The sequence below is a fragment of the Equus asinus genome, chromosome 2 (assembly GCF_041296235.1).
Source record: "Equus asinus isolate D_3611 breed Donkey chromosome 2, EquAss-T2T_v2, whole genome shotgun sequence".
In the NCBI taxonomy this organism is placed as follows: domain Eukaryota; kingdom Metazoa; phylum Chordata; class Mammalia; order Perissodactyla; family Equidae; genus Equus; species Equus asinus.
In genome coordinates, this window is record NC_091791.1 from 33,287,788 (window position 1) to 33,302,960 (window position 15,173).

The 15,173-nt window shown below is 38.3% G+C and overlaps 1 protein-coding gene across 1 annotated transcript in view; it reads right to left on the minus strand.

Annotated features, from left to right (window-relative positions):
• CC2D2B (coiled-coil and C2 domain containing 2B) overlaps window positions 1-15,173 on the minus strand; it is a 95,304-nt gene that overhangs the window by 13,994 nt on the left and 66,137 nt on the right. The window contains exons 24-28 of the mRNA XM_044753355.2: window positions 8,693-8,791; window positions 6,133-6,315; window positions 5,771-5,968; window positions 3,940-4,029; window positions 684-797 (exon numbers count right to left, since the gene is read on the minus strand). Coding sequence (XP_044609290.2) covers window positions 684-797; window positions 3,940-4,029; window positions 5,771-5,968; window positions 6,133-6,315; window positions 8,693-8,791 — 684 coding nt within the window. The remainder of the gene's footprint in view (window positions 1-683; window positions 798-3,939; window positions 4,030-5,770; window positions 5,969-6,132; window positions 6,316-8,692; window positions 8,792-15,173) is intronic.

Here is a 15,173-nt window from a genome sequence, read left to right on the forward strand (position 1 = left end):
ATGACAGAAATAATAAGCTTTGCCAAGGGAATGTAGAGAAATAAGTGACCATGACAAAAACCATAAACCAAGCTGTAAATTTTGATACTTATCAAGATATTTGTGGTAGAAATAGAAACAGCCCAAAAGAAGACAGCTTTCTGGAGGTATAAACTCAGGAACATACTATTAAGTTGTAAAAATTTCAGGTAGGCAAAATTTAATTTCTGGCCCACTTCTTGTACAACTGAGAACTGAACAGTGGAGAATAGGGAGAAGTATTTCTTCAGGATCTTAAAATACAGTATTAGAAACATATAAAGATGCCGGTGGTAACGATGGTTAACAACCACTCCAGCTACTACTGTAAGCCACACCACCACCACCACCACCACCGTTTATTACGTGCCTTGAACCAGGTGCTGCTATCACTGCCACATATTTATCATGTAATTTAATATTTCTAGTAACCCCCCGATGTAGCACTAGTACTATTTTACAAAGAAGAAAAACAAAAGGAAGTCATTCTTTACATTGCAGAAATTTTGATGAACCAACATCATTCTCCTAAATAAGTTTTTGCCCATGAAATTCCCTACCTAGCTTGTGAAAAGATGGAAGCCTGGGGTTGAAGTCTTTTAATCATGCAGCCGAAAGCTGATTAGTCTTGTTTACACTATTTAAATATTAACTCCAGCACTTACTTCCAACATTGAGGTTCCCAGGAGGACCAAAGCTTTCTTTCCAAAATACAGAAAGAAATTACAGAGAAGTATGGCATGCTCCTCCTTGTTTCCAATAGCCAAGCTGATGCAGCGCTAAGGCAAAACAAAGCAAAAGAACAGAGAAAAAAGGAAAAGAACGATGAGTAATGCAAGCATCCAACAGATTTAGAGCCCCTCTACTTCCTCCAGTTTCAAGCACACATATTTTTTACCAGGTCACTAAGATGACTGCAAAGCTGAAAGCTCTGGTACCTTTTGCCGGATAAAACACTGGGGCATTAGAAGGAGAGAATATTAACTTGGAACACAGGGGTCATCTTTTTCAAAGGACAATTAGTGTGGATACTGTGTAAGTGACCAAATGATTTATCCAAAATGGGACATTTTTGTTTAGGACAAATATTAAACTGTCCTAGGCAAAAAGGGACATACGGACTGGCATTTTAAAAACCTCATCTGATAGGACATCTCAGTATTTTGGAGGAGGGGATCCTTTGGTCACTGGAGCTATACTCTGTCCTATATCAATATAGTGCTCTCACCTCAAAGAGAGGAAGAGATCTGAGTTGGAGCCCAATCAGGATGAGTGATTGAAACTTCTTCAACTGAAAGAGCTGAACAGCTGTGCTGGGTGTAATCAAATATAGGGTGACTGGTGAAGCAGTTGTAACAGGAGGAGAAAAGCACAGCAGAGGTGGCAGACTGGTGGTCTATAGTTCTAGATGAGAGGTGTGTTTTATTTGGCCCCTGGAATGTTTTTAAAAATTGGAAGATCTCATATAAAATTCTGGATTTCTGGCTTCTCTTGAAAAATCAAAAGCTCTAACAACATATATGGGCCCAGATATTCATATGGCAATAATCTGTTGTTGCTTGGTAGCAGCTGCACCATTTAGATGGGACATGTGCTTTCCAGTTCATTATAGTCTCAGAGAAAGGGTTGTGGGGGCCAGGGAGATTGCGGAGGGGGACCTCAGTCATGGCAGTGACTATTTGCCAATCAATATGGAAGTATTTCAATGTTTTAACAACTGATATGGCCACATCAGTACACACCAGCTGAACATGATGGTGAGGGATGGAGGTTAAGGTGGATGGTAACTTGACTCCTCTGAAAGAGAAGTGTGAACAAAAGAGTGAAGGGGAGAATGTGAGTAGTCTTCAGTGTCAAGCCAAGGAGGTTCCCCTGACTGGATTTCACAAGAGGAAGAGGGAATGAATAAGAGTAGGTAACTAATGTACTGAGTTCCATCTAGATACGTTGTATATGTTATCCTTTCAAAACCCCTGTAGGACACAGACAAGGAAACTGAGGTCCACAGAAGCTAAACAACTCATCTTAGGTCACCCAGCTATTAAGCGGTTGAAGCAGGAATTGAACCAAGGTTTCTTTGATTTCAAAGACTATGTTAGGTAGGAGAAAATAACTCCTGTCTTGTGACAATTTAATTAGTCACACACTCGTAGGCATTCCATGGCCAATGAGTTCATGTCAATGGGAAGACATTAGCCAAGAGGAATCCCATGCCTACTGTAACCTCTTGATTATGGGGACTGTTTGGATGGGGGGGGGGTGGGGACTTGGGAGTACTAGTATTTGCCTGAATGGTTATTTTTATGGTTATTTTTAGCTATTTTGGAGGCTGTCTTTTAATGTTCTGCAGGATCATAATACCCCTGAACATATTCTGATTAATTCAGAGAGTCTCAAAAGTCTAGAGTTAATCACACCTTTTGGAGTTCTACCAGATTTGAATCACTGAATCACTGGGACCCCATGTTTGTGTCTTCCTTGTTCCCACTTAACAGAAGGCAGGGCAGCTGACCTATTAAGTTAGCCCTGTGCCCCCTAAATCCATTTCAGCTCAAATCGAGCCTCTAAAACTTCTAGAAAATCACCAGGACTATTAGTTCCAGATGGAAAGTGTCCCTCTCTTAGGCTCCCACCATACTAGCATTTTCCAATTAAAAATATTTATCGAATGCTTGCTAAATTTAAATCAGTGTACAAGTGATGAATATAAACATAAATAATAATCAAGTCTGCCTCTTCAGTCAAAGAAATTAAACTTGGGATGTATATGTACAGAGTAACAGTATGGGGTCAATATATACGCAACTAAATATAATTTAAGGTGGAATGGAAGAAGTATTCTAATTAGGGTTGCCAGATTTGGGGGGGAAAATAGGTGTCCAGTTAAATTTGGATTTCAGATAAACAAATAATTTTTTGTTTGTTTGTTTTTGGGTTTTTTTTTTGAGGAAGATTAGCCCTGAGCTAATATCTGCTGCCAATCCTCCTCTTTTTCCTGAGGAAGACTGGCCCTGAGCTAACATCCGTGCCCATCTTCCTCTATTTTATGTGGGACACCTGCCACAGCATGGCTTGACAAATGGTGCATAGGTCCGCACCCGGGATCAGAACCTGCAAACTGCGGGCTGCCGAAGCGGAACATGCGCACTTAACCGCTGCACCACCGGGCTGGCCCCTAAACAAACAATTTTTTAGTATACGTTCCAAATATTGCATGGGGCCTGTTTGTTATTTGGCAACCAGTCTAAGGAGAATTTTAATCCAAGTGCTAAGGAAGAACACTGCTATACAAGCTCTTCATTCAGACATGGGGAGACTGGGGAAAGCTGCTGGGAAGTGGTGGTATTTGCCCTAGACTTCAGGTCTGACAGTGACAAGACATACTGCTCTCTGAAGAATGTCATATTATACTCCTGGAATTCCTGTCGACTCAAAATATTAATGAGCTATCAATTATAATGTTGAGTAAGATTTTTGGTCTTTAAGAATTATTTCTATGAATTCTTATAGCGCTGAAAATGATGTATTAAATTATCAAATGCTTTCAAATTTCACAAGGCAATGTACTACGTAAGTGCATAATAGTTTCTTAAAAGCTTTCTTTTAAAAAAAAGCAAGTAGGGGCTGGCTCCATGGTCCAGTGGTTAAGTTTGTGCGCTCCGCTTTGGCGGCCCAGGGTTTCGCCGGTTTGGATCGTGGGCGCAGACACGGCGCCTCTCATCAGGCCACGCTGAGGCAGTATCCCACATGCTACAACTAGAAGGACCACAACTGAAATATGCAACTATGTACTGGGGGGGATTTGGGAAGAAAAAAAAAGAAAGAAGATTGGCAACAGTCGTTAGCTCAGGTACCAATCTTTTTTTTTTTAAAGCAAGCAATAAATACTATACTTTTTAATTATAAAATGTAATTTGTTACCTCTGATGTCATCCATATATCAAAACCATCATTTTCATCCAGTGTATCAGGCATAATAGGAATCAAAGATACAAAGCGAGCAATGAGGTCCTAGAATAATATTAACTGACATTTATTGAGTGCATATTATATGCCCATCACTAAGCACAGTACTTCACATGCGTTATCATCACATTTAGTGTATCCTACAAGCCTATGAAGTACATACTATTATTATTTTTGTTTTACAGAGGAGGAAACAAGCTTAGAGTGCTAAGACAACTTGCCCAGAGTCACACAGCTAACACAATATATGGGGTCTCTGGGAATAAGCCCAGGTTAGCCTGACTCCAGAGCATGCCTGTTAACCACTACATTTCATTGTAATAAATTATTAAAATTTTAAACATGATATATTACATATATCCTTTAAAACATAACTGTTAAAAAATTGAACAAAGATGAAGAATGGCAAAAGTTTGATTTGCTTCTAGGTTCAAAGCCTATCAGGATTATTTTTGTTAATATAAGCAGCAAGTAGATTTTGGTGGTCTGCTTTCTCAAACAACAGAAGTTATACTGTGGATTGTTCCCCCTACAGGTCTGGAGACAAGGACTCAGACTAAAGGAGGAAAGGAGGAAGGGATACAAATAAAAAATGAATTAACACAGAAAGTTCACTAACATTTTCACTGATTTACAATAGCCACCATTTATATACTGTTATGACCACCTACACTGGTCATGTTTCTGACTCATGCAATTAACTAAACATAGTTCGCAGTCCTTGGTAAGCAAAGGAGCTGGGATTTATATTTTTTTAAAAAGACAAAGATTGTCTCTGAAAGAAATCTGAGAGCATTACTATGTCCTTGGACTTTGGGGGGCAGGAAACAAAGGCAGGAAGAAACCCATGACGGAAAAGCAGAGTGTAGGAAAAGGCAACCTAAATTAGGGCTTTTGATTTTAGCTTCAAGAATCCACCTAAGGGAGCTTCAATGGACAAATAATATAAATGTTCTGAGGAAAGCCAAAAGACTTGATCAAACCTGAATAAATAAAAGGCATAAGTGATTTTTCATAGACATCCTTTAATCAAAGCTTATTTTCTTTTTCAGGGGGAGCATTATATTTCTGATTTCATATTTTCCTTTCTCAAAATGGAAGGAGCTATGTCCTCTTTTTGAGCCTATAATGAATAAAGTTTCATTTTATATGAAATTAAATTTTGAGTGTCTCTTTTGTCAGCTGGTAAATAGATGTGCACAAAGCCACAGAGGAATGGGGTGGGAAGTGTTATGCTGGTGGTTTACAGAGCAAAATAGAACATAGTTTCTTCATTCCCACATACAACAAGAAGCAATCTTTAGAAGGACAGAACCCCTTTAAGAACATAACCTTTTATTTTGCCTAGAAGTCAAAGGAATTTTTCTGTCGTTCTTCAAAGTTTGGTAGAAAAGTTGGAAAGCTATTGTAGTCTTGTGACTGGTGTGGCAACAGTGACCCTCCAGTCCAACTGGGCAGAAAAGAAGGGGATCAGGGAGAAACGTTTTCTTTCATCTGGGGCTCAGGAGGACAGATTGCAACACAGATGGTTTCTCTCTCAGGAAACTGTCTTTGAAGGTAAAACAATTTTAGTAAGAAAGTTATACTCAAAGTTAATATAAAAAAAGTAAACAAGTTAAAATAAATATAAATTTAGACTGATGAAAATGTTCTAAAATGTACTGTAGTGATGGTTGCACAACTCTGTGAATATACTAAAAACCACTGATTCGCACACTTTAGATGGGTGAAATACATGGTATATCAATTATATCTCCACAAAGCTACTGAAATAAATATAACTTACAAGTGTTGCGTTCGAATCATGAAGAAATATATCCAGGAGTTGTTGAGGTGGATTTAATGCCTTGATATATCTTGTTACTAAGATCTGTATCCCTTCATCATTAAAAACCGTAGTTATGATTCTTCGCTTGGGAAACAGAGCCTTACAATTTCTCTTAAAAATCCGTGCTCTCTCCAAAACATCAATTTGATCTGAAAACTAGAATCAAGTTTAAAATATTTCAACATCGTATCATATTGTTCCTACAGGAAAATATCAAGAACCAATGTTCATTTTTGCCAGTTTCGAAATTATTACTAGTTTTTAAAATAGTTTTCACTTCTTTGATAGTGTATATAAAAATAACTCACTGTAAAACTTACCTTGTCTAGTTCTGGATTACAGGTGACATACGATATTTGAGGTTCAATGGTAGCAAAAATATTTAAGAAGGCACATTCTCTTAAATTCTGCCCATTATAATCTTCTTTAGGAGACACATAAGTCTTACTCCAAGTATACCCAAGCAAAACTGGTGGAATATTTACTTGAAATGTTCCACTAACCTGAAAGAACATATCAATATAATAGATTCTACGTGATGAAAATAAACATCAGTCAAATATAGTACAGCCCAGCTCAGTCTTCTCCATAGGAGGAAACAGGCTTGCAAAGGTACAAGTTGGTTCTACTAATATACACTTGTACAAGGATGATCAGCTTCTCCACGGCGAGCTGTTCACAGGCACCTTTGACACCCTGGGTCCCTGTCTAATACGTACTGTGTGGAGAGGGCAGGAATAAGAAAGGGATGAAATGAGGAAGCAAGTTACTGTACCAGAGTGATAAAAGCTCTTAGACAATCTACTTCAAGCTCAGGGAAGAGGCTAAAAGACCACGTTACATTTTGCACTGGGTGTAGAAAAAAAAAATGTAACAACTCAGAGGTCCACAAGAGGAGAGATCTTGTGTGTGTATGTGTTAGGAGGGACAAGATAATTTACAATAATAATAACTATTAACAATAGCTAATAATTATTGAGCCCTTATTATGTGCAAGGCACTGTGCCAAGTGCTTCATATAGATCATATCATTTAATAAGGTACATACTGCTCTTATCTCCATAGATGAGGAAATTAGGGCTCAGAGGACTTAAGTAATTTGTACAAGATCACACATCTAATGAGTAGTGAAGCCAGAATTACAGCCCAGGTTTGCCCACCTTTGAAGCTCACATTCTTAACTACCTCTCTTTCCTAGAGTCTGGCCTGAGACTGAGAGACAGCCTCAGGGATTTACAAATGTAGGAAGCCCTGAACTTCCAACAGCTTAAGTCTCTATTGCTCTTTATTTGCAGCACTTACATCTGCAAAATGCTCCCTCATGACTTCCTGTGAATGCGTATTTTGCAGACATTTCTACTCTCCTTCCTAATATCCATTCTCTCCTTTCTTACCAACAGTTTTAGATGGCAACATGACAGCCATGTAGCAGCCAAGTCACATAAATAAAAGGTAAGAAGTCTGACAGGGTTTTCTGGGGGAAGTCTCTGTTTTACTTCCTCCTGTCTGCAACAGGAATGTGAGGTTGGAAGTGCAGTGAACAATTTGCAATTATGAGGACGAAAGCCATATAATAAGCACCAGAACAGAAAGACAAAAGGAGCTTGGATCCTTGATGATATTCTTGAGCTGCTGCACTGGCATCTAGACTTCTTTTTAGGTGAGATAACTAGACCTCTTAACCTCACCCACTGCTAATCAGGTTTTCTGTTGCATACGGCCGAACGCAGGGCTAACTGAGACACACGTAATTCCTTCGGAATCAAATGCGTGAGTTTGCTTGACCAACTCATCTTTAGGGACTTGATTCAAAAGTTATCACCTCTGTAAATACTTCCCTGACCTTTCATTCTCCTCTTACCCACTCCCAAGCCTTCTGAACACCATCCCCCACAACCCCCTCCAATCCAGGAAGAGTAAGGTACTCCCTACTGTACGTTCTCATAGTACCTATTTCATGCCCCTATCAAAGCTCTACAGCATTATCATGTTGTACTGAAATGTTAGTTTTCTTCTACGGACAGTGAACTCCTTGAGGCAGAAAATCCATTTCTGAATCTTCTGTATCTAGGATAGCTCTGTAAGTAAGTAACAAAGCCTAAAATGGAGTCTAGGCTGGGCTTTTAATATTTTGCTGATTATGTAGGCATATTCTTGCTAAACAACCCAACAGCAGAGCCTTCTGGGGGTATCACAGAGACAGGTGCAATCATCCACATCAGCATTATCAATAAACAATGCTGAGGAGCCGAAACTCCTGGAACTCATGGTTACAAAGCAACATCATTAATCACAACATTTGTGAATCTGGTGCTATAAAACTATTATATACAAATATAAATGTTGCTTTAAAACCTAAGTCTAGCTGTCTTATTTTTTTTAAGATTGGAACCTGAGCTAACATCTGTTGCCAATCTTCCTTTTTTTTTCCTTCTTTGTCTTCCCCCAAAACCCCCCCAGGATATAGTTGTATATTCTAGTTGTGGGTCCTTCTTGTTGTGCTATGTGGGATGCCACCTCAGTGTGACCTGATGAGTGGTTGCCATGTCCGTGCCCGGGATCCGAACCGCCGAAACCCTGGGCCGCCAAAGTGCAACACATGAACTTAACCACTTGGCCACGGGGCCGGCCCCTAGCTGTCCTATTCTTTACGAATGAATACTCAGAAGACATAAGAAATAAATTTGTGGGCATCTCCTGTTCTATAGACAGCTAAAACCTTCAAACACTCCAACACCCCAGGAGCTCTCAAATACAGGATCATTTTAACTGACCTACCAACCTGCCAGTCACAGAATCTGATTCAAAGACAACGGTAAGTGTTTCTATAAGCCAGAGGTAAAAACACAGAATAATTAGCAAAGAATCATTTTCTATTACCTCAGATTGTTGCAGAAGAGCAGAGAAAGGGAAGACAATGGATCCAAGCCAATTCTTTCTTATATATGAATGACCACTGCAGCTCTTGAAACAGTCATTCTATTTAAATAAATAATTTTTCTATTAATTACTTTATATCATGTGATGAATAATTTCAAAAACTTGCATGTAAGTATAAAAAATTATTCTCTCTTTCTAAAAAAAACCCAAAGGGCAAAAGATATTTTTTCTCACTTTTTAATTTCTTTAAAAGATAATTGACTATTTAAAGCAAAAATAATGACCTCTTGTGGAGTTAATACATAGGTGTAACTAAAATGCATAATGCTACTAACAGAAAGCACAGAAGGGGGATATGGAAGTGTTAATATCATGTTCTTACACTATATGTGAAGTGGTATAATACACAAAGATAGATTGTGGTAAAGAATATATTGTAAAATCTAGAGCAACAATTAAGAAATTAAAGAAATACAGCTAATAAGCCACTTGTAGATGGTCAAGGTTAGAAATGCAAAGACCTTGCAAAAGTAAATGCTCCCATATCTTATCTGATCTCTTTCTCCTTCTGCTCTCCCTGCTGTTTACCTGCAGCTGGGAAGGGCTGAAGTTTGAATAAAAGCCACCAACACCCCTGATTCCTGACTTCAGCTCATAACTATTGCCTTTAGACATGTGGGGTTCCTTATAACTCTGCACTTGACAAGTTATCCCTTCTGCTTATCAGGGAATACTAGAAGGGTCTTAAATCCAGAGGCTGACCAGCAACAACAGAGCTCAGCAAGGTGGACTGTGTGGCTCTAATCGAAAAGGTAACAGGTACACTTGGGTAGTTTTTGTAGCAATTAAGGTCTTGGACTTCTGACTGATGTGACCTCAACTGCATTAATCTTTCCACCCCAGGTCCCAGGGACACTGCAGGCTTCCTAGATCTACCTTGTCTCAGGATATAGATTACACCTCTATTGGGGTTCACTTTAAAATAAGTTCTCTATGCATTGTTTCTGAGAAGCAGTGAAAGAATTTTAAGACCATCAATGTGAATTATATATGCAGCAATAGCTAAGGAATCTATTAATATAGGAATTGTTTATAGCAAATGATAAAAACAAGACTTAATATTCTTGAGCTATAACATATGCTTAATCTGCAACATACTGGCATAAGTTGAAGCAGGGCCAGTCACTCGGATGGTTAAATGGTTGAAGTGGGGCTCCTGCTGTGATCGGTTTGGCCCCTAATGATTAGGGCTTTTAAATAAATCTGAGATATTTGTGAGATGTTGTATATCTCTATCATCTTGCAAATCAAAATAATCCCTTCAACATGCAAAGACAGTGTGGATTGAGACCCCTGAGAGTGGTGCTTCTGTTACCGCCTACAAACAGGTTCTTTACCTGCCACACAAGAGGGGCCAAATAAAAACTGGAACGCCAGGCTTATGGCAAAGAAAGGGTTTTTATTTCAGGTGACATCAGCTGGGAGATGAGAGCGAGCCCTCAAATTTGTCTCATTTCATCTCGTCTCCCTGAAAGATGGGAGGTTCTAAAGGTGTGTGAGGAATGCGGCTGTTTGTAGAGAGGTGGGGGGAGTCAGTGGCCTTGGTGGTCCAAGCTTTTCCACCAGCCTGCATTCAGCCTTGGGATGCTGTTTGCAGGGAGGAGGAGATGATAAGGAATCCAGGTGGGTGACCCTGGCTATTTGTCTCCATGGCAGACAGTGGATTCTGGAACCAGGGAGTAAGCAGGGAAAGGGTGCTTATATATATGCTGGGTTTAATGTAGGGGAAATGATATCAGGGCCAGTATCACTCCCACCAACACTGCAGTGGTGGCCATGGGGCAAGGTGGAGTCTGGATGTGACGGGGGGGGGGGGGGGGGGGTGGGGGGGGGGTGGGGGGGGGTGGGGTTTGCTCTGAACTCACAAAGAAACACATGAACCAATCTTCATGCATTCATTACTTTTATGTATTGAAATGTATAAATACATTTCTATGTTATCCCCATCCAAAGAGCATTTGTGCACTTTTTGCTTTTTAAAGACAGAAATAACAAATATCTGAATTACTGAAAAAAATCTTTAATTTTTGTCCTGGGATGTGATTTCTTAGGGTGCAACCCACTTTGCCCAATAGGCTCCCTTATCTTGTTATTAGGAGTAACAGCTTTATACGTTAATTGTCAACCATAGAGTTGGGACTGACTAATGGCTTGGTGAAATGAACTGTGTACTAGGGGCCCAAATGATAAAGAACTCCCAACCATGGCTCCAAGAAGGCTGCCTTGTCAGGGAAAGGCTTCTTCTTATGTAAATTAAGATGTCTTCCTATATGTTAATAAACAATGTAAAACATTTTTAATGTATATACTTTTATTATAGCAGATATGCTCAGTATAGCAAACTTTGAAAATACACTAAAGAATACAGAGAAAAGAATGAAAATTACCTTAACTCAACTCCCAAAGACATCACCACCATTAACAACATTTTAAAGATGTTAAATGGTAGTGAAAATACATTGAAATAATGATGACTCATTCAAAGAGGAGATTAGCATCATGGATGCTAGGTCAATCAGAAAAGGAGATGAAGTTTTATGGTTGATATAACACAATCAAAAAGATGCAGGTTTGTTGACATGGCTGAGTAATTTTAACCGCATGGCATGCCTATTGGAAAAAGGTGAGCCACGAGGCTATCTCAACTTAAGCCCTTAAAACCATGTAATTCAGGTTTCTCTGATCTAACAAGCAGTCTTCTGAGCCCAGATCGGTTCCTAAGAAAGATCTCTCTTTTGAGAAATGATTGCACTGATAGACCAATTCTGATTGCTTGGTAGTTACCTTTTTTATGCTAGTTTACAGATTGTTTATTTTTCCCAAGGTGCTAGTCACCTTTATTATGGGAATTTCAGATTTGCAAGATTGGTTTGATTTCCTTCCTTTCCTATCCCTACTTTAGCCTTCGTCCAAATATGCCTTATAATTCTATGACCTTGTAATTAAAGAAGTAAACAAGAGGCCAACCATCTGTGTGGAAAGAGAAATTTATTATTTTGGTCTGTTTAGAATATTACAATTGATTATAGACCATGCTTAAGCCCCATCATGCTGCAAACTGGGAAAAGAAGATTGTGTTGGTTAATTTTATGCATCAACTTGACTGAGCTAAGGGATGCCCAGATAGCTTGCAAAACATTATTTCTGGGTGTGTCTGTGAGGGTGTTTCCAAAAACATTAGCACTTGAATCAACAGACTGATTAAAGAAGATCACCCTCACCAACGTGGGCGGAATCATCCAATCCTCTGAGGACAGGAAAATACAACAAAAAGGCGGAGGAAGGACAAATCCTCTCTCTTCTTGAGCTATGACATGCATCTTCTCCTACCTTTGGACACTGAAGCTCCTGGTTCTCGGGGGCTTCAGATTCTGGGACTTAGACTAGCAATCTCCTTCTTCTCAGGCCTTTGAACTTGGACTGAATTACTCCACCGGCTTTCCTGGCTCTCCAGTTTGCAGACGGCATATTGCGGTATATCTCAGCCTCCATAATCCCGTGAGCCAATTCCCATAATAAATTTTCTTTTATATATCTCTATATATCCTATTGGTTCTGTTTCACTGGAGAACCCTGACTAATACAGAGATAATTAAAGAAGGAGAGGAGACATATACCATGTATGTGGATTGGAAAGATCAATATTGTAAAGATGTCAATTCTAATCAAATTGATGTATATATTCAATCCATCCTAATAAAAATCCCAGCAGATTTTGTCTTGTTTTCGAAAACTACAAGCTGATTCTAATATTTATATAGAAATGCAAAGGGCTAAGAACAGCCAAAGCAATCTTAAGGAAGAAAAACAAAGCTCAAAGATTTAGATTTCTAGATATCAAGATTTATAGCAAAGCTTTAGTAATCAAGACAGTGTGGTATCAATGCAAGGACAGATGAATAGGCCAACAGAACAGAACAGAGAGTCCAGAAATAAAACACATTTATACAGTTACCAGAATTATAACAAAGGGTAACTTTGTAGGGAAGTGGGCGAATGGTGCTGGGTCAACTGAAGATCCTTATGGGAGAAAAGTAAATCTTGACCCTCTACCTCACAGACACACAAAAATCAATTCCATTTGGGTTTTAGATCTAAACATGAAAGGTAAAATGATACAGTTTTTAGAAGCAACCACAGGATAATATCTTCATGATTTTAAGTGGGCAAATATTTCTTAAAGAGGACCAAAAAGGCACCACCATTCACTGTATTGTACTATATTAAATCACGATTTTCTTTTCATCCAAAGATGTATGAAGAAAGCAAAAAAGACAAGCCAGAGTGGGAAAAATATTATGCATATCTGACAATACTCATATCTGGACTATACAAGGAACTGTTATAAATCAGTGGAAAAATGAGCAAAATACTTGAACAGATCTTTCAGAAAAAAGGATATCAAAATCGCGAATAAACATAGAAAACGGTGCTCAGTTTCATTAGTTATCATGAAAATGCAAATTAAAACCACAAGGTGATATGACTACACTTTCATCAATATGGCTGAAATGAAAAAATCAGACAATGCCAGGTAACGGCAAGGATGTGGAGCAACTAGAACCCTCATAAACTGCTGGTGGAAGTATAAATTGACACAACCATTTTAGACTGTTTGGCATTAAACTGCTAAAGCTGAGCATATACACAATCCAAGAGCTAGTAATTTCACTCCTAAGTACAAGTCCAATGGAAGTGCATAGGTATATTTCCTGAAGACATGTACAAGTATATTTATATCAGTATTATTTGTCAGAGCCAATAACTAGAAAGAAGCAAATTATCTATCAACAATAGATGCATTAAAAAGTTGCTATATATTCCTACAATAATGTACTATACAGCAATGAGAATCAATGAACTATTGCTAAATGCAACATTCCAGATGACTCCCAGAAACACAATGTAGAGAGAAATAAGCCATTCACAAACGGACGCATACTGTATGAGATTTCAATCATACAAAGTTCAAAAATAAGCAATACCCAATCTATGCTGTTAGAAATTAAGATACTAGTTACTCTTGGGGAGGAAGTGACTTGGAAAGAGCACAAAAGAGGCTTCTGGGGTGATGCTAACAATATCCAGTTTCTTGATCTGAAGCACTGGCATTCTTTCCATTTTAGCCTGTTGTTGCTACTATTTATTTTCCCTTGGATAGAAAGCAAAATGTTTACCAGAATAAGTTTGTCAATACAAATTTAATTAAGCAATCTAGGGTTGAGTTTCTTGCATCTGAATAACCTAAACTTACCTGAAGTGGTTTGTAAACTCTAGAAGAAGCATACAGTTAAAATTAAACCTCAGAAATAAAACATTTTCAAGGGTTTTTTTTTTTCAAAAATCACAGCACCAATTATTAAAAACTACAAAGCCACTTTGGCTACAATGTAATAAAACTGGAATTTAAAATCAAAGTTTACACTAAAGTCACTCAAACATTTGAAAAAGTAAAAGCATAATATTACATAACTATGAGGTCAAGGAAAATATAAACATAATAAAAACATATAGAAAATAAAAAATGAAAATAATAAGTAACCTAATACTATAAAAGATACAGTCTAAGATGTTTTTAGAGATAAATTCATAGTCTTAAAATGTTTTCATTATTTATGAGAGAGAGAGACTGAACAAACTAGACATTTAACTCATTTGGCCAAACTAAGTACAAAAATTATAGTCTCAAGGAAATCAGGAGAAAGAACAACAAAAATACAAGCTGAAATAAACGAATAGAAAACACAAGAAGAGTAGAATTTAAGATCAACTTCTATATTGGTTCTTTAAAAAATAGGCAAATCTCTTCCAAATTAAATCAGAAAAAATAGAAAAACACACTTGGATAAAGTTAGAAATAAGAAGAGGGTAGATAATAGCAGGTCAAAAATTATAACAAACTGCTGAACAATTATATGCTAATGAATTTTAAAATCTTGAAAATAACTAATTTTTCTTTTTTAAATAAAACATTTAGGGGGCCAGCCTGGTGGCACAGCAGTTAAGTTTGCTCGTTTCGCTTCAGCAGCCCGGGGTTCGCTGGTTCGGATCCCAGGTGCGGACATACTTGGCAAGCCATGCTGTGGCAGGCGTCCCACATATAAAGTAGAGGAAGACGGGCATGGATGTTAGCTCAGGGCTAACCTTCCTCAAATTAAAAAAGAAAAAAACCACATTTAAACCAACAACCAAGTATTAGATTAGTTTAAGTTCTTTTTGTGACCATCAGGATTTTTGTTACAGTTTCAGTAAACATACGCTCCAAATCTGGAGCTGTGTCCTGGGCTTGCTTTGCGAGCTCCAAACGCAGTTCAGTCCAGCTCTTTCATGCCCAGTGCTAAATATAGGCCACACGTCTGTAAGACTTCCAAGTCCTCAGCTTCCTGCTAGCAAGAAACTAACGAAGGGGAGACACACAGGA